Here is a 19,978-nt window from a genome sequence, read left to right as displayed (position 1 = left end):
TCAGCATAAGGAAAATTACCCCAGTGGTCAGCTGAGCCTCCAGTTGTTTACCCAGTATAATATTTCCTGATGCCACCAGACTGATTGGATTTCCTGAAAGGAGTTTGACAGCTTGATATCCTGTCATAAATAAACACTGCACACCGTATGAGCAGACTGTAAACATTAACACAAAAGTGTAGCTCTGAGCTGCTCTGGAACGCCTGCCACCTGGATAACATATCAACCTGCAAAGTGGGAGTCAACAAACACTCTCTTTAAGTCTCGCCTTTGGCGAGCTCACTCAAATATGATACAGCGCACATTATCTGCACTAAGCAACAGAACACAGTCACGTTTCAGCGGTGTCGCGTCAGAGCGACTGTAACATGTGGCGGTTAGTCCCAGCGTCTAATAATGTGTCATCTGAGAAAATGAAATCTTTCTAACAGCGCGGTATCTCTTTCATCATCACCCCTGGCCCTCGTGTGCGTCTCACATCCTCCTCAGACTCTCTCAGAACAGGAAGTGTTCCTCTGTGAGTGACAGGAACGCGTCTGTAATCCCGGTCCAGTTCTCTCCTCAGTCCCCGGAGGATTTGTGGAATATGAGGCAAAGCCCAAAAGAAGCGCATCCACACTCTCTCTCTCTCTCACACACACACACACAACCCCATCCTTCCTCATCTATGCCCTTATCACCAGCTTTGACCTCTCACCTCAACTCCAAAGTGAGACTCTTTATTAGTCTGCCACATCCAATAAAGCCCACCTTATAGGAGAATGAGAGGCAGCCTCCCTTCCTGCTGCTGAGGGATCAGAGCAGAGGTTGAGACAGCTGTATCAGACGTTCTCCAGCCATATCATAGCCAATCAGGACATACTGTTTAAGGTAACCAGCCAATCACGCAGCCAGTAACCACAGATGCTCTAAATAACATAGATGTAATCAATTCTCAAACACAGGCAATGTTTCCATGCAGTGAGGGTGTTTATCTGCTGAAACAGAGTTATTCCAGACAGGAAGTGATGTAAGGACACAGAAATGTGGGGTTAACATGCAATTCTAAACAGAATTACTACAAATATTTATGCTTTAGGATTCATGGCCGAGAGCAGAATTAAAGATGGTGCATAAATATTAAAAAATATTATCAAACACAAAAAAGATCATAATTTCAGCCCCAAAATGTCAGTAACAGATGAAAATTGTCTAAAAGCTCTAAGATGAGATGAGATAAAACTTTATTTATCCCCAGCTGGGGAAATTTGGGCACTACAGCAGCATGTGATAGCAGTGGGAAGAAAAATAGCAGCAGAGGTAGAGAACATTCGAGAAAAAAATACAAAATGTGTACATATGTACAAGCAAAATGAAATTTGACTATATAAAAGAAAAAATAAGATATGTAGAAAAAATATATAAAAAATATGTAAAACTATATGATCTTGTCACACTTTAACAAGACCATGCTAACATGCAATAGCATGTTAGCAGCCGAGTGGCCGTGCTTTGCTTTGTGCTAAATGCTAATGCTAGCATCGAAAACATGCTCACAATAAAAATGCTGCTTGCTAATATTTAGCATTTATAACGTTTACCATGGTTACTGTTTTAGCTTAACATATTAGCATGCTAACTGTTGCTATTTAGCACACAGCTGAGGCTACTTTTAGAGGTATTCACCTAAAACCACAAACTTCAACCTCGTGGTGGCGCTAGAGGAAAAGTGAGATAATAGAGGAAACAAAAAAAAAAGATGGCTGTTATATTGCAACTGAAGCTCAGTCTGTTTGTTTCACGTCTGCATGGATTTTACTCAACATTCCCCGGACACACACAAACAGACACATACACACACACGCACACACACACACACACACACACACATACACACACAAAGATGGATTACATTTCGCTCGTCATAATGGAACCATCTCTGTGAAATGGCACCAAGCGGTCCAGGGTATTGACCATAACTGAGCAGCAGAGATAAAGATGAGAAACGGCGGAGCAATCAAACAATGAGCTACGATTCATCAAGGGAGCAGATCAGAGATGATCAGAACGAGAGCAGTGTGGCCTGAGCTTTTATCCCCGTTATTGTCAGTATTGGCAGAAAACTCGGCGTCTTTAGCCGAAGCAAAGCTGTTAGATTCAATTAGATCCACATCAGTTTACCCACGTCAGGATACCACAAAGGCAAACCCGACAAACAGGTCTGAAAAAAGCGATTTAATTAAACATGCCAGAAAGAATTGTATGACACAGAAACTTCAAAACACATCTCAAATGAATTCAGAACACCTCTGCTTGTGGTCACGTGTCAGGTGATGAGGGGCTCCAGCCGACGGTGAAGGAGACAGCTTCGTTCGGTGTGGAACACAGAAGAGTTAAGGCATTTTTTCCACCATATTTACATATTCTCTGAGCTCTGAATGAATGCCAGACACTCTCTGAACATAACCTCTGCTGAATTATCAGCGCTGCGCTTTGCTTTGCTCTGAGGCTGTCTGCGGGATTTAAGGCCACACAGGTGAAAACCTTTGACACTTCACAAATGAATATGGCTTGCATTATAGCGAGACATATATTAGAGCGTCCATAATAATACAACAACAAGCCATATTCAGATTCATGTTGCATCTCTGTCGCCTCTACCAGCTGTGAGGGTGTTTTCACCTCTGCAGACCTAACACTGTCCTTCCTCCCACTCCAATCGGCCAAACATGCCTATTTATTAATCAAACGTGTCAGACAAAAGAGATTTTAATCCCCCTGAGGGCACTGCACAGCCACAAAGGCACCTTATTTAATTATGCATTGGTTTAATGTATACTGTGCTCAGGACTGACAGAGGAATTAAAACATGTCTTTATTTCTGGAGCCAGACGGCAGACTGCCAGGTGTGGCGCAAAAACACGCGCATGCAGAAAAAGAAAATAACATAAAATGCACATTAGCACTTATGAACATAGCTTTAATGTGTGCTGATACAGCAGCACGATGCTGATAATTATGGAGCATTCTAGCGTGCGCTTCACATACATTTGTCGCCTTATTTTTCCCAGAATGAAAACCGAATGTTTCCACAAACACACCCCAATAATGTAACAGTGTTTAACCACAGACTTTGTAATAGCAAACTCCCGCGTGGTATGAATGAATGCGTTGTGCCATAAGTGTTGCTCGGGGAAATGAGAGCTGCGGTGGTCCTGCAGATGCAAATGTGCAATTACATGAAGTACATAGACGAAACTGAAAGGAGACTGCATCATAAATAAACATGCCAATGCTTAGGGTAAATGCGTAATTTATTCTATTTATGAGTCAATGAAAACTGTGGAAGTAATTAGAAACATTCTGATCCTTGTGCATCAATATTTCATTATGGTACTGGAAGCAAAGTTTCGAAAGGCTGGGATATAAACTGTGGTAATATCAGATAAATAGTTTTACATTCCGGTGTGAATATCAACTTTACAGTCAAACCATAACAGCCTTTAAAACGCATCAGTGTGCAATGTTTTACAGCCAGATGGGCCCTCATAATACCTCCCATTACAGAGCTCTATATGTTAAATGAGGACACAATAAGTGTGTGTCAGAGCTGCAGGCACAACTCCTGCTTCGACAGACAAGAGGAACGACTCTGAGTCATTGTTTTCCTGCGTGGTGGCAGATACGCTGATACGAGAACCATCTACGTCAACATCCGCCTGGACTCAACAAGTGAAAAGTAAAAACGGAGTGTTTTGATTTCTGCAGCTACAACTGTGACCCCGGCGAACGAGCGGGGTCGCTTCCGAGCTTTGTTGACAAACTTCCCAACCGGTTTCCTGTTTTCAGCTCTTTGTTAGATATGAATTTCCCAAGGCCCGTTGCACGGCCACGACTCTGACCTCATTTTCACACGGGTCATTTCACACGTGACGCAACGCCGGAGAGAGCGTCATGTGGCTGATTCCAGCTGGAACGCAGTGCAGTTCAACATGATGCGTACATGGCAGAACATGCACAAACTGTAGAATTCCTCCTTGTTCTCTCGCCACCTGAGATCTTTGTGTCCGGTGACAAATGGAGAACAGCGTTGCGGAACAATGTTTTCTGGACATTTGATTGGAGGGGCAGCGGGTAAAATTCACACTGCTGCACAATCACAATTAAAGTGATTGATTAGAGCGCCCCACCTCTTCTCTCGCAGAGTGAAAACAACAGCATTGCACTGGTTTCCTCCCAATAAGCCGGTCTTTTGGCTGTTTAGAGCACAGCCTGATCACAACTGGTCAAAGCTTCTAACTGATCCTGCAATTTATGCCACTAAGCACACACTGGCGACACTCCAATTACATCTATACGGTGGTTTTAAGCAGCTACAAAGTCTTGAACAAGCAAATCATGTTACTTTAATAATATCCTTTTACAGCTTTCAGATTGTCTTTCACAAGCTTACATCATTTAACCAACAGTTAGGTGCCAAGCACTAATTAGGCAGCATTAATCAATAATAAACACCAACGCTGGAGCGCTGCAGACCTCAATTATGGATGTAACAATTCTCCGAGCTTAATCTGACACATTTATTCATGCAGTTTTTCAGATTAAGTAGTAACACGCTTTGAATGAAATCTATATAAATCACACGTCGATCTACATTTGCTTTAACAGATGACTTCATAATAAAACGGGAAAATACTAAAGAGCTCAGAAGGCGAAGGTGGGCACTCTGGAGGTGCACAAAGCAATGCATGCAGCTGCTTACAAGCTTGTGTGTGAGGATTAAATGGTAGTAGCACTTCAGTACTTTAAGACTGATAAATATGACATACAGGTGGACGGTGTAGAGGTTTATAAGGACTGTTTGTCAGATTTGATGAGACTGATGCTCTGCTGCACCTGCAGGATGCCACCTGTCCAGATGTGGGCGGACACATCAGCATCACCATCCTCGTCGGCTTCCTGTGGTTTCGTACAGTAAAACAGCATCAGTGCAACATGACATTTGCTGATTGCACCGTTGGCGCCACGCCTGCTGCAACAGCACAGGGAGGAAACACTGGAAGAACTGGATGTGTGAGGACAGGACAGTGTTGATTCCTTTGGTAGCGATACATAACCTTTCATTTCTTCCCGCCGTGACTGACGTGTGGTATCTGCGCTTCAGGTCAGACAACAGAAACACTGACACAATCGCTAATAACCACATCACTGCGTCACTAAGTCGTGTTTATTGGCTGTCTGGTCCGGTTTGGTTCTCCCGCTCACAGGTGCACATAAAATAAGTGACTCAGCCTCTCTAATTAAGCAACATAATATAATGTGATGGACAAATTTATGCACTCTAATTTAAGACTACTCGTTTGCAAGGTAATTATTATTAGGGTTAATTATAATTACCTCCTGTAGAGCCGTTTTGGATCTGGATTTGCAGTAAACGAGGAGGATAATAGAGATTTTGTATATAAGAACATTAAAATGTTTTGCCATCAGCCATCTTTTCTTATTTATCCATCTAGTTACTTATTTATTTTGCATTCATATTCGGAGCTACTAGCTGCCATCTTGTGTTAAACGGGGATATGGATTATACAATTATGCTTTTTTGCCTTTTGCCTTTTTTACTTTCTGACTTAACAATTGCACTCTTATTTGCCAAAGTGGAAAATTATATCCAAACAACAGAGGACAGAGAATTTTTCAGCACAAAAAAGTGGTTGCCAGTAGGGGCAACCAGACCAAATGAGGTGACAGACAGTGGTCCGAATGTGGTTACCCAGGGCAACTGGACAATCGTTAGTGATGAGGATTGCGCTGCTGGTTAGTCTAACGATCCACTGTATGATAGTGGGTAAAGAGTGAGTTCATTTGCATTGTTTGTGCTGCCTTCTTGATGCCATTTCTATATAAACTGAACACCCTGCCAACCGAGCACCTGGATCTGCTTCGTTAGATACCAAGAATGTGTGAGAAAATCAGTTTTATTGCAATCTGAGTGACCCTTTGAGGCCAACCTTGGCGTCATGGTCAGAGAAAGTAGATACTGTGTGAACATTAATGACTGAATCAATTAATTGAATAGCCGCACTATAAATGCACTGACTCTACATCACGTTTTCCTTGCTATCTGAGACACACTCGCTCTTATACAAATGCAAAGAAGCAGTAGAAGCGGTACTTACCATTTACATATGCATCGCTACATAAACAGATGCATAAAACAGCAACTCCAGTTCCACACTTGCTTTGCATGTGAATGGGTTAACAAAAACGGGCTTAAATCATAATCTAACAGACTTTGAAAACGGCATGATTGTGGGTTCCAGGAGGGCGGGTTTGAGATCGCAGAGTTGCTTCTCAAAGGTAGCAATTTTAAAGACGTACAGTGAAAGGAGCAGAATACAAGACACTTCAACACGTTTGCCATGTGGGACGAGGCTCCTGGGAGAATGAATGAATGCGGAGGACGTCAGGTGGTCGTTAGAGTCAGCGCACAATGCGCTGCACTCATGCATGCAGACGACCAGGCAGGATACTTCTCTTTGCTAAGAAACATCAGTAAGATTGTCTGGTCTGACTGATCCTGTATCATCATGGCAGACTCAGGGCGTAAACTTCAAGGATCGATGGGTTTGTTGTGCGTTCCTGCACAAACATTTGAGTGTTTGAGGGCAGTAAGACTGCATCAAATTCAGCCATTCATGGCCATCATGTTCCAGAGATGATGGTACTTTTAGCAAGATTGTGTCCTTGTCAAGGTGCGAAAATCACCCGGGAACGGTTTGAGGAATGTTCAAGTGACATGATGTTAATGATCCGACCACCAGGGTCCCCTGATATCAAGCCCATTGAACACCTTGGAGATGACTCCAGATGAAATATGCACTGAAATGAGAGCAGAGCACTGATGTCTGCTTAGATTCAACACAGAAGCTACAGGTCAATGCCACACGTTCCAGCTAACATCAGGGCCAAAGATGCTTCAGTGAGCTCCTGAACAGAGATTTATGCTTTTCTGGCGACTGAGCGTACGTCTGATTGTCCAGCTCATTAAAACAACGACACACTGGAGTTCTGTTTGAGGACGCGCGTGTGTGATTTTTAACGCCTGACTGGAACGGCTCAGCCTCTGGTCAAATACTGAGATTGTATCCATAACCATGGAAGTCATTTGTCAGCTTCGCACACATAAAAACACCACCTGCATTCCATGTTTTTTTTAGCTCATATATCTCCCCAGGCATTTCCATTTCGCTGCTCCTGTTGTTGTTGCTGGTGCATTTCCCTGTAAAACTCATTACGGAGAGAACGAATTAGAGGGAAGTATCTAGGTAAGACACAACAGCGCAGGCACTCGAACAGCTAATTGTAATAACCTGACACAAGTGAGTAATTTAGCTGCCTAAAAACGAGCCCTGAGATCTAGAAGGAGCACTTTAGAAGAATGGATTAGGCTGGAGGCCATTACACACCAAGACATTTACACAGAAAAAGCAGATCCATCTTTCACTGGGCTGGATTTGAATATTAAACGGTCCTGCTCTCTGTGTCAGGAAATAAAATCTGAGATTATCACAGAAGAAGTTAACATAATCTTGTTCATATTTGCGGCCTTTGTTCCAGACTGCCTTCCAAACGTCCAGTATTTATTAGAAATCATCTACCATTAATCAAATACGACATGCCAGTTCAGTCAGTAATTAAGGAAGAATTGTGACCATGCAGCTCTTGCTTAATGGGCAAAATTAGGTCATACTTAAACTAAAGCCTGATTACATTTCATGTTCCGGTTCCACATGAGCAATGCTGACAAATAGGACTGTTTTTTTGCTGATGCATCAATTGATTGCCTTTGAGTGAAACAGTGACAGATTTTAAGTGACATATTATTGAACAAATGTGTTCTATTAATGTGCACTAACATTTTTCACTGGAGTATACTGTGATTTACAGAGTAGTGTGGCCTGTTTCTATTTGCAGTAATGAGGAAATATGTCCCTATAGCTATCTTTCACTGAGCATGCAGAGTTTTGACCACTAGTGGCGCTGTGGAGCAACGTGGCTCCCCATACTGTAAAGATGCTATTTCTAGCAGAGCTTCAGGGCTTTAAGGAGCTACAACAACCTCAAAGCTGAGTATTTAGCTATGTTTTGGTAAAACTGTGACTGTTTATAATATAGATTACAGCTGGACAGCAGAGGAGATGATTATGCTGCAGAAGTCATCTGTGAAGTTTCTTTTCTCTCTCGTTAAAACTTCACTTCGCTGTTAACTGGCTGAATTCAAGCCGACCACAGCTTCTGTTTTCCATCAGTGAGAAAACTGCAAACTTTTACAGCCACGTTTCAAGCCTGCAGGGGTGCCTGCCTTATTTCAGGCCGCTTCAAAAAAATACAATGCAAAAATAAATAAATCATGCGGTCGCTTCGAAAGACAGCTCAATATTTCTTCTGTTTTAGCCGTATTCAGTTAAGACATATGAAGCTGATTGGATGAGAAGAAAAGGGTTTGGTCTTTGGTAACTCAGGTCTAGACCCACTTCTTTCATTTATTTCAAGTACGAACCAATTAGAGGCTGATTTTCCCCAAACTGCTGCTACACTTCTTTGGAAAAATGCTCAACAGCCACCTGGAAACAAAATCAGTGGCACCTTTATCCCTACCGATTTATTTCTCTGGGAGGAACCAGGGCATATGACTCATTCTGGGAAGGAGGTTACATCATGAATAGGTGCCGTATGAAACAGACCACAAGCTAAGAGAGGAACGCTTTCCACCATGAGGTACACACAGACCAAAGCTTGCACCTCCTTAAAGAGGCGAAACATACAACAATACGTCTGTGATATTACGCATCAGCAGAATGAGTTTTCTTTCCTCTAATCCAGCGTTGTAATGTTGGTGTGCGTCTGACAGCTGCTGGCACTGACACGGGAGAAAATGAGAATGCACTAGTCACCAAAAGTTCAGAGGTGAAGACAACAGGCTCAGGAAGCTGATCAGAGCGCGAGGAAAACTCCGCTCTGTGATTCATCTTGCGATGCTTATGCAGTGTATACTAATGGGCTTCCTGCAGGTTGCTCTCTGCTCTACCCCCCTTTCCCCAGTGGAGCGCTTCCTCCCTGCAGCAGAGCCAGGCTGTGCTAATTCTGGAGACATCCAGGTCTCGAGGCCCGAGCCCCACCAAGCTCCCAGGTGGGAGGGGCCGGCACAATATGAGGGTGACAGCGAAGTGAACCCCTGGAAGAACAAAACAGAGCATCTGTACAGCCCAAGGGGTTATGTGCTGGGAGCAGGGTGCAATTGTTTTCCTCATTTCCTCAGGCTTGTAAAGCTGATCCACTATCAGCGGCAGGCTGGTATGCCACGAGCATGGCAATGAGCTTGCTTTCTCTTTGCCTTTTGACATTTCTTGCCATGTAATAGCAAGCAAAAAGCTATTAAGCTGGTAATCAATTGGTGTATCTGGAGGGAAAAAGCATTCTGAGGGCGCAGACATTCTCAAACATGATTGAAAGTTTCTTGTTTACGGTGCTTACCTGGGCCTCGACACAATTTATTTCTTTTGGGACACAGACGCCGCTGCATTTAATTTTCTGAACAGCTTATCTGCAAAATGGCATAGCAAAGAAAAAAAAACTAACACACTCTAAATGTTCAGCACTGACCGAATTAGCCAGAATACAAATGCCCACACACACACAGTTCTGATCCAATATTTGTTAGAAGATGGTCTAAGATGACTTGAGCTGCCAGTAGGTGTTGATAGGCCTGGCAGATCATAATCAGGGTGACATCAGCTCCCTGCTCTGACTCATCCGTGCCCTCAGGACAGCGTGGAGACAGACAGCAGTGGGGTGACAGGGAGGTCATCACACACACGTCAAACCACATTACATCACCCGACACTGAAAACCTATTCTTTGTGAACTCTGTGGGATCCGGCAAAGCATCGAAGACATATACTGTACAGAGCTTATGGTTACTGTAAAAAAAGAAAAGATGGGCCAATTTTCTTTTTTTTTAATGTGTGTGCGCCTGGTGTTTCTTGAAAGCAGATTAAATTTTACTAAACACTACAATTTGGTGGGGCGCCTGGGTGGCAGAGAGGAAAACCACTTGGCCACCATCGCAGCGACCCGGGTAAGCAGGATTTGGAATCCGCCGTTCCAAAATGTAAGAAAAAAAGGGAAAAACACTGAACACATCAACAGTGCACTAAGATAGTAGACTGAAAATAGCTGCACAGTTCAGGATATAAATTCTATCGGTCATATTACTGGAATAATTTACATGTTGTGCCTGAATGTATTACTCAGAGTGAGTTATTAGACTTAAAGAAGGGGATGAGATTGTGGATGCAAATTGCATCCACCAGATTCATCACAATGCCGCAGCTCAGATGCATTTATGTTGCACATTACTGAAAACTATTACACGGGATACAAAAGCAAGCGAAAGCGTCTCGTGTCCACAAAGGAGCAAAACTCTGTTGTGGATACAGACCGGCACTGCTTACCAGACTGCAGCACAGGATTAGTTTCATCTCGTCTGCGTAAAGAATGACACAGCTGCCAAGGAAGGAAGACTCATGTATGTGTGTGTGTGCGTGTGTGGTCACTTTCCCTCCATCATGGCTCGCACATATGTGCAGCACAGCTCGGCCACAACGGCCTTCGAAAGGAAAAAGACAGAATTTAACTGCTCCCGCTTATTTCACAGATTTTCCAGACAAATAATTTCAGGTTTGTGCCCGCTAGCGCCAACCCTCCGTCCGTCCCGCTCTCTCTGGCCTATAATTACATGCCATTCATTTGATTTGTTCATTAGTTCGAGCCTCGGCTGGGTAGAAGCAAAACGGAACCCACTTATTAGTGGTTCATGACTCGGCTCTCTCCATGGTGAGCTGTGGAGCTTCGGTGGAAAACAGCAGCGGAGCGGTGGGAGAGGGGAAACTGGCGGGAAGACCTTATTCTAACCCAAAGCACACAACTTCATGAAGAGAGACAGCGGGGAAAGCATACTGTCATAATAAGTGCATATCCATAAAACCTCGCACATAAAAACACCGCCGGGGTGTTCAAAAGCCCAATAAAGCAACAAACAACTTCTTGCAAAGAGGCACTTTTTCTTTTTTCTCCTGCAGAGTTGCATTGATTTTCTCCTTCTGAGACAATTTAATCAAATCAAAGGTAGTTTAATCCACTCGACATACAGTTGCATTATCATGAACTGCAGCTATTTTTAACACCCGAATGTGGGAAGATCTAGATTCGATTCATTTTCCTCTTTCCAAGCCATGCATTTGTGCTTTAAAAGTTGATGTGTGGACCTCTCCTCTCTCTGACGGCCTCGCCACTCAGTTCTAAATAGTCTGAGCTCTTATGAAAACTTCAGAAAGTCATCGGTAATTACTCCTGACGGCTACAATCACAGGCGGCCTCGTCCGTGTCGCGGGATCCTGTGAAGGACGTGCGGTTGCAGATGAGCTCCCGCGCCCCGTTTCTCACCATAAGCCGATCATTTGCAAGCACGAAGAGGCGAGAAGCAATACATCTGATTTAAGAATGCTCTGTGCTGAGCAACTTCCTCTGCACGGTATTATAATGAATCTCGGCTGTCTATCGGTATTCTCATGACTAACTCGAGGCATTCATATTTTATAACTATTTATTCATAACTGCGGGCAGGTATGCAGGTTGATGTCAGCTGCACTCTTTCAAATCAAACCAAATCATGCTAATCATAAATATGCATCAAGGGGTTTTATAAATATTCACTGATACATAGCGTGGCCTCAATATACATATACAGTTCTGAATTTAGCATTTATTTTTAATTCTGATTATTAATTTATATTCAATATCTTTATTTACATTTTTCAAGTAGCTGGTGAGGAATGTATGTGCTGCAAACAGTAACTTTCAGCTGCTGGAGAGTACAGGGACAAGCAGACACAGAGGCTTCAAGCTAAATGCTAATGTCAGCATGCTAACAAGGTTACAGTGATAACACTAAGATGCTGACGCTGATCACAATGATAAACAAAGCAGAGCTGAGGCTGCTGGGAACGCCATTAGTTTGGCCTACGACCAAAAATACCAGCTAAATTGAACAAATGTAACATTCTGACCTGATTACAGCTTTAAGAAAAGTCAGCTGATCACCAAAGCCAGCGGGATATTTCCTGGAAACATGAACGTCTGCACCAGATTTCATTGCAATCTATCTCATGGCTGTTGAGACGGTACATAGAGCTACAGTGCACCGCTAGCATGGCTAAAAAGCTGCTCAGCAGGATGGTTGAGAGCTTCAACTTTGCAAAACATTTGATTTCAGAGGGAATAATGTAAAATAATACACAAATTATAGCAGAACTCAGTGCTATCATGGTGCATTAAACAAACAGACCACCTGATTCATGTTCTCTGCAGTACAAAGCCTCGTTTCAGCCCACTTACTGTAGCTTCGCTGTGAGGTTTTCATGTCATTATTCAGCATGTATCAAAATAAGAGAACAGATCACCAAGACGTTATGAGATAAATATTTCAGATGGTGCGAATAAAAGCGAGAAGAAAGGCACAAGAGCTGTAACTACTCTCCGCATGAGATCAAAAGCCAGGTTCTTTATTCTCAGCACACACCGAGATCAGATGAGAGCTGGTTTAACGGACTGTCATACCAACAGGGGAGCATTACGCCCCGGCGGTTTTCATCCACATGAAAAGCAGAGCGCCGCTGAGAGCGGCAAAGCACGAGGTCTTCGAATCACACACGCGATTCACGCGGCCAGTGTCGTCGCACAGCACTGCAGGAAAAAGAAGCTTTATGCCTCATCAGGGTGTCAGCATCCAATCCTTACACAATTACTGGATATGCTGTCGCTGTAATTAAAGTCTCCTTTCAGCACTCCACACAGCATGACCTTTTCCAGTGCAAACACTCATTGTCCCAGTTAAACCCAGAGCCCGTCCACTGGGATGTAGACGGACATTTTTATGTTGGTGAAAAGGAAAAAAAACGTATGCAAGTGAGAGTACGCACTGAAAAACACATGAGCTTCATCTGGGAAACGAGGCTTGATGGGTTTTAACCATCATTTTGAAGATAAGGCTGCAACTTTGGCGTAAACGCTCGAGGAGACAGAATACCCTTGATAGGCACCATCATAACCTATAATCAGAAGATATGCAAATGATAGAGATGTTTCCCCTGACAGCGCGGTGCCAGTCATCTCCTGGTTCCCCGGGAGCTCTCCTGTCAGTGCTCACGCAAGAGAACGGGAGTGATGGCGGGGAGGACTGTTTGTTTAACGTGTCACCAGAACAGCCGTGTGGAGAGGGAGGGACCAGATGGAGCGTCTGGAGAGGGGTACCGTCCTCTCAGTCACTCCTGTGGGCCTGAAAAGCACACAATCACAAAATCCTCGCAGGAAAGTGTTTTCAATCTTACACAGAAAAACGTTCAGCTAAAGTTTCAGAGTTTGCTGCAGTGACGCTGTTTTCTACCGAAACAGTGACATTTCCAGCCACTAGGTGTCGCACCAGAGCACCAGCAGCTCTTCGACCGAAACAAATGTAATGTAATTATTAGTTTGCGAGTTATTCTGCTAATGCTAGCTGCCTAAAACATCCAGTAAAATGTGCTTCATTTTATTGGATGTTTTAGGGAGGATATCTTTACAAAGCGAAGGTGCGCTCGCTGCTATATTAATGCCCAAAATCTCATATGAAGAACCTTTAAAGATTCATCATGCACATGAAAAGAAGTGTGATTAAACACGACACATTTTCTCCCCGTTTCCCACGAGCGTGCGCCCTGTGTCTGTCCAATGACACCCTATTTTGTTCTCATTTAAGCTTTTTATATTCAGTAAGAGGGTGAGGTACAAAGGGCCTGAAGCTGTCTTGGGTCATTAAACCACACATTTTCTTTCTTCTTTCAGAATGTGTTTTCTGGCACTTACAGCAGAGAAAGCTGACAGATTAGACAGGGGGTTCCTTCACAGGCTGGCTGTGGGCTTCAGGAGGGTGGGCTGCTCGCTGATGCTTGGGGCAGCAAAACCACGCCTGTCACTGCTTGACGGGCCAATCCAGAAGTGCAGTCACGGGGAGGCAAGATTGATGATATTATGTACTCACACAGGATCTGAATGCCAGCACACTCCTGTGATTTAATCCCCGTTCCTTCATCGAACATCCAGGCGCAGCAGATGGACGGTACAGCGCCAAAGCTCTCTTTCCCCGAGGCCGACGCCATAAGTGTCAAGACCACCGTTACTAATCAATTCTCAGAGGCAGCGACTAGCTGAGCAGAGGAGCTGGAACACGTATCACCGTTCGTTCATTTCCACTCTGATTTAAAAGGCTCAAACTCTCATCGGAAGATCCCAGTTTAGTCTGAACTGAACCAGTTTTTTTCTGACACATCAGAGAAAATAACAGGAAGATGGATTTGTTGTGACCTTGGCCTCCACCTGTACATTAATCAAGTACAAAAAACACCTCCCATGAAATTCTCCACGCCGGCTGCGCTGATATATGTTTAGGCACATTTCTACACTCAGATGAAAGCCAGTCATGGTGAACATTTTGCTTTCCTTGAACCCACTTCATGAAAAAAACATCTCTGAAATTAAATGGCTTGGATGCTTTTTTTTTGTCCTGCTCAGACAAAACCATTGAACCAGCCTTCCTGTTTGACATGACTGACCCCTAGTGGTGATCGAAGAAACTTAATTTAAAACATGAGCATGCACCCCTCTGTATAATTGTCAGTACCGCAGACATATTAATCCCTCTGTCTCCTGTTGCAAAGTAAAACACAAGGGTCAGGCTATACATTGACTCAGTCTGCTAACACAAACTTGAGCACAACAGTCAAAGCTGTCAGGCAATAAATCCAAGAATAAGCAGAGCTACACAGCCTAGATTAAGCCAACCATCCCCCAGTCAGACCACAAAGAATTCATTGTACTTGGACAGCATATAAAGAGGAGAAAGGAGAATGATTTTGGCAGTGATTTTCAATTACAGTTTGGTCTCACTGGCCTCGGCGGGTTGTGAAGGCTCTCCATAGATGTGCTCTATGCTAATGCTGCAAAGTGAGAGGCGACAACATGGAGGGACAGCACAGCTGTAGAAGCGCTCATCACATAGAAAAAGCATTGCACTGAAACACATCTGGACAGCAACTGTATATTCATAACAAAATGTGAAAGAACTACGGCCATCAGAAAGGATGACAGGCATTCATCAATGAGAGTTTTACTTCTCTCTCTCTCTTCTTTCATTTCTTTTGTATCACCCGTGGCAAAAACATATAAATGTGTACTAAAACAGCTGGGCGGCATCTGCAGATTCATTAAAATGTGAACAATAAGTGCTTGACGGACTGTAAGTATCACAGGCATTCATTCCTGTTACCATTCTCTTGCTATTGAACTGTCCATACACCACGCGACGACATTAGCTGTGTAATAAAAAGTGACAGTCCTCTCCGCAGTGACGCGTCTTCACGGTGGAGGAAACCTACCTGAGCATCCAAAGATACACGACCTCACATCAAACAAGAGGTGGCCGCTGATGCATCATTGGTAGCGACAAATTATCATCAATACCACTCTACCACATTATCATCAATCTCTCTCTCGCCAAAGACAAAAGTATCTCTCCGCGCTAAATCCTGAAATCAATGCATTTCTATCACCGAGAGGAATTGGTCTCCTCGTGATCTCTGCGGCTGAGTAATGTGAAATCTATCGCGGGTTAGTCCACATGGCCCGGACAAGATCAAAGACAAGACCCCAGAAAAACTTTGTATTGATCAGCGGCCACAAGAATGCAAGCGAGGAGTGAAAGTGTGAGCGGAATGTGAAACACTTCGAACTGAAGATAAATCACCTGAAAAAAGCAGCGGTACATATGTTACAGTGCTATTATTAATATTACCTACTTCACTGACTAAATGTCGTGTTTGACAGCAAAATTCTTATAATAAATAAAAACAGCGTGTCCCAATTTCGATCTATGCAGCTAAATCCTGATAGTTACAATTCAAACTGGCAATGATTCGAACATCAGAGCCCCAAATTTAAATCTGATGTTTGACTTTACAGTTTTTGGTGATGCCACTCTGTTGGTGCACATGAGAGAAGTCAATAATTTCTGCTTCACAGAGTAAAAACCCTTCCCTTCACGTTGTCCCACAAAGGCTCTGCAGCGTTAGCGAACCCGTCGTTTAAGCTGTCAAGGCAACCTTACCTTGGGCCACTTGGGATTGAGCTCGCAAGCTTTCTCGGCATCATCCAGCGCCGCCTGGTGTTGCCCCAGCTTGAGGAGCGCTGCCGAGCGGTTGCTGTACAGGATGCAGTTCTGGGGGTCGGCCTGCAAGGCGTTAGTGTACAAATGAACAGCCGCCTGGAAGTCGCCGCGCTGACACGCCTCGTTGCTCTGCTGCACCTTCTCCATGAACTCTGCTTTGCTGAGGCCATACCTGACGCCGCCGTCTCCAGAAACGCAGCGGATAGGTCGGCCCGCCGCCCGAGAGCCGAAGATCGAGAACTGGAGAGACGGACAGAGAGGAGTAAGACAGCACTGATCAGTCTGATCCAACACTTGACTGACAGGAGTGCCCTTGAGCAAGAACCTCAATAACAAAATGAATATACACAGTATAGTGGCTGCTCAAGGAAAAGTACAAATACCACAGTGTAGAAGTACTCACAGGACAAAGTACTGCATTGAAAATTTTACTTGAGTAAAATTACGAAAGTGTCACCATCCAAATATACTTCAAGTATTAAGAGTAATAGTTCTAATTATGCAGAAAGGCCTATTTCAGAATAACGTACATTATATTATTGGATTCTAGTTATTGATCCATTAACATGTTCATCACTTTAAATGCTGCAGCTGGTGAAATAGGAGCTCACTTTAATGGCTTTACACAGTTTAATACATCATAATTTAACAGAATTTATTTATGAATTTTGTATTAATAATCCAAATCTGCAAAGCAAGTAGTAGTTAAAGCTTTTAAATGAATGCATAGGAGCAAAAAGTACAATATTTGCCTATGAAACAGCAGAAAATTGCAATACGCAGGTAAAAGTACTGCAAAAAAAAAAGTAAATGTAAAAGCCAATGTTAATGTCTGCTGTGAAAAAAAAACAATATAAAAACCAGGGAAGACGTGAGCCATATCATTTGATACGTCTCTACTGACTTTAATTCAGCTCAAATCTAAAATCACACAGTTACAGAGAAGCACACGGAGGCTGACAGCATGTGAAGAACACTGGAAGTCCCAATAAAATAGAAATACTAATAATACAATGACTAAAAGAACCATCAGTCTATCTGTGGGGGGATGTTGTGCTATGACCTAAAATTACAAGGTTTTAAAATAATCCAAGTCATACTGAATTGTTCTTTGTTTTATCTGCACATCAGCATAGCACATGTGATATCATTTAACTTTCGTTTATTTAATAATCTCACATTTGTCTGCACATTTGATTTATCAGAGTTAACAAGAGTTTATTTGTCACGTCCTGTTGGTTCAAAATAAAGCTAAAGTATCTGTTCTGACGTTGATGAGCTGTTATTCTTCCATCCAGCAGTTCAGACACTCAACAATCGTGTTCAACCCAACAAAGACATCTTCATTGTGCTGATTAATCTGCGTCTGCGCTCAGATAATACCTGCCTGAGAGCGAGGCCATCAGCATTAGCGCGCGACTGAATCTGTTTCTGCTCCCATTCAAACTCAACTTGTCGCACTCCTCAACCGACTGGCAGGCAGCGCATCTGAATGTGAGAGCAATTATCATATTGACTCAAGTCTTACTGGAACCGCGTCCAACCAATACAGTCTGATTGATTAAGTAGACGAGTGCCACGTCCATTTAACGGCGACGGTTTGCCGAGTGTTACTGAATCATGAAATTCATCTCGGGTTGCATGTTTTCAGGGCCAGCTTCCATTATACCTCTTTCTCACCACACCTCCTCAGACTGAATTCTGGGATAGGGCAGGCTGGGTAATTACTTCCAGAGGCCCGGGGAGTAGAAGCAGCAGACATGAGGGCTTTGGGTATCAAGTAGATTTAACATCAAGTTACAGCACGGTACCAATCAGATGCTTTCTCACAACCTTCATCTTTTCCACCTTTTCCCGCATGATAGCCAGTAAATGGTCTTTTCCATCACACGACAGCGTGGAGAGGATCGACTTCCTGCTTTACTCTGGCAGGACTTCAGTGGGTTAAAAAGATCAACTATGCTGCAACATCACCAGCAAAGCAGATTTGCGCACAAACTCCTGGGTTTGAGGCTACCCACCGTTAGAAACACACAAACAGACTGAGAGAGGGACCTCCACATCACAACTGACAGCACAGTCACGCACGCTGACATTCAAAGGCTTTTGCTCCCACAGAAATGTCAGCAGGAGCATCTATTATAGATTAGTGCTTCCAGAGCCCGAGAGCACGCAGATCCTCCCTCCAAACAAACCCTCCGAGCAGCTGCTTTCAGCTGATCAGCCGCAGCAGAGAGAAAGAAGGGCGATTCTGCAGGAGGGTCAGCTGGTGCAACAGACCGGGGGGCTGCCTGCTGTATGTGGCAGGAAGGGTGGAGAGGGAGAGATAATGAGAGCCTGCACAGAGGACACCCCACCAACTTAATCATGAGGCGTGCAAACATAGTCTGGACTGCACATACTTCCAGTTTTGTTGGGAATTAGGAGGATTTGTTCATGGCAATAAACGCAAACTCACTGCCACTGTGAGATCTTGGCAGTTTATGCATTGACAAAAAAAAGTTTTTTTTGTGTGTGTGGGGGGGTTATTTTGCAATCTGCGCGCTCTTGCACTGACATTTTAAATCACATTTGTGTTGGCTATTGTCTGCGCCAGGAGAGCCCACACGTCCACCGTGCAGCACAGCACAGTATGCATGACTGGAAAATCGATAGAGGTCTTTTACGAGGTTTGCGCAGGAATGGCCATTTGGCATTTCCTGTCCAGGACGCGCGGTAAAAAGTGTTATTCAGCGGGGAAATAAAGTGCCAGCAGGTCGGAAAATGGCAGCTCGCATGGCAGCGGACAAAGCAGCACTTTTTTTTAACGTGTTTACCTTTTCTTTCAGAGGCGCTTGCTTCTCCATCCTGTCTGACTGCTTTGGTTCGTGAGACGGGTGATCGCTCTCACCCCATCACACTCCTTCTCCGCTTTTTGTCGACTGTTTGTGCGTCCGGAGGTGTCCAAAAGTCTGCCAGCGAGTCCGACGTCGGGCCGCGAGGGTCGACAAGCCGCGAGGGAGGTCCACAAAGCCCGAGCTGTGTGGCGTTCAGGAGAAACTTTTCTCAAGGAAAGAAGTGCGCCATGTTGTCAAATCTTTTCCTTTTTTTTCCGCGTCTTTTTTCCCCCTGTTGCCATAGCGGATTTGTGAGCGCTGTGCGGAGGGAGGCATGAAGGTCAGAGGGAGCCTGAGTCAGGAAAGAAAAGCACAGTTAATGAGCGTATCAGTCGGTTCTGCTCTCATTGCTTTTTAATGTTAGTGTTTGCTGCTGCAAACCATTTATTTAAATGGAATTCAGAGCAAAGGGAGCTCACTTTCAGGTCAGGGGCGTTCAAAGTCTCTGTGAGGGCGGGGGGGGGGGGGGGGGGTGAAGAAGGGGAACCTCGCCCAGCCTGTCGGTCCCCCACGCTGGTGCCCACATGGATGCATGTAGATAAAAACATGTGGCCTAATGCGCAAGAAAACATGAGAAAATGCCCTCTTTGGTCGAGGGCACGCATTCAAAAATCAGTTCAAAATGAACTGTCATTGTCATCAATGCACATTTCTCATCTAATCGAGCTTCTTGTCAACTCATTTGACCAAATGAATTAACCTACTGTGAGCAGTATGTGTGCATACACGTCAGAATAGCATTAATTTACCATTTTTCATATCTACTTTAATTACTAACGTTACCATATCTTAGATTTTCTTA

The 19,978-nt window shown here is 43.9% G+C and overlaps 1 protein-coding gene across 1 annotated transcript in view; it reads right to left on the bottom strand.

Annotated features, from left to right (window-relative positions):
- Positions 1–19,256, bottom strand: part of LOC121606453 (tetratricopeptide repeat protein 28-like) — a 156,131-nt gene extending 136,875 nt beyond the window's left edge. Inside the window, exons 1-2 of the mRNA XM_041936774.1 lie at positions 19,117–19,256; positions 16,241–16,540 (exon numbers count right to left, since the gene is read on the bottom strand). Coding sequence (XP_041792708.1) covers positions 16,241–16,540; positions 19,117–19,146 — 330 coding nt within the window. The 5' untranslated portion in view covers positions 19,147–19,256. The remainder of the gene's footprint in view (positions 1–16,240; positions 16,541–19,116) is intronic.
- Between the last annotated feature and the right edge of the window lie 722 nt (positions 19,257–19,978).

This window comes from Chelmon rostratus, chromosome 5, assembly GCF_017976325.1.
Source record: "Chelmon rostratus isolate fCheRos1 chromosome 5, fCheRos1.pri, whole genome shotgun sequence".
Taxonomy (NCBI): Eukaryota; Metazoa; Chordata; class Actinopteri; order Chaetodontiformes; family Chaetodontidae; genus Chelmon; species Chelmon rostratus.
This window is presented reverse-complemented; position numbering and strand designations above follow the sequence as displayed.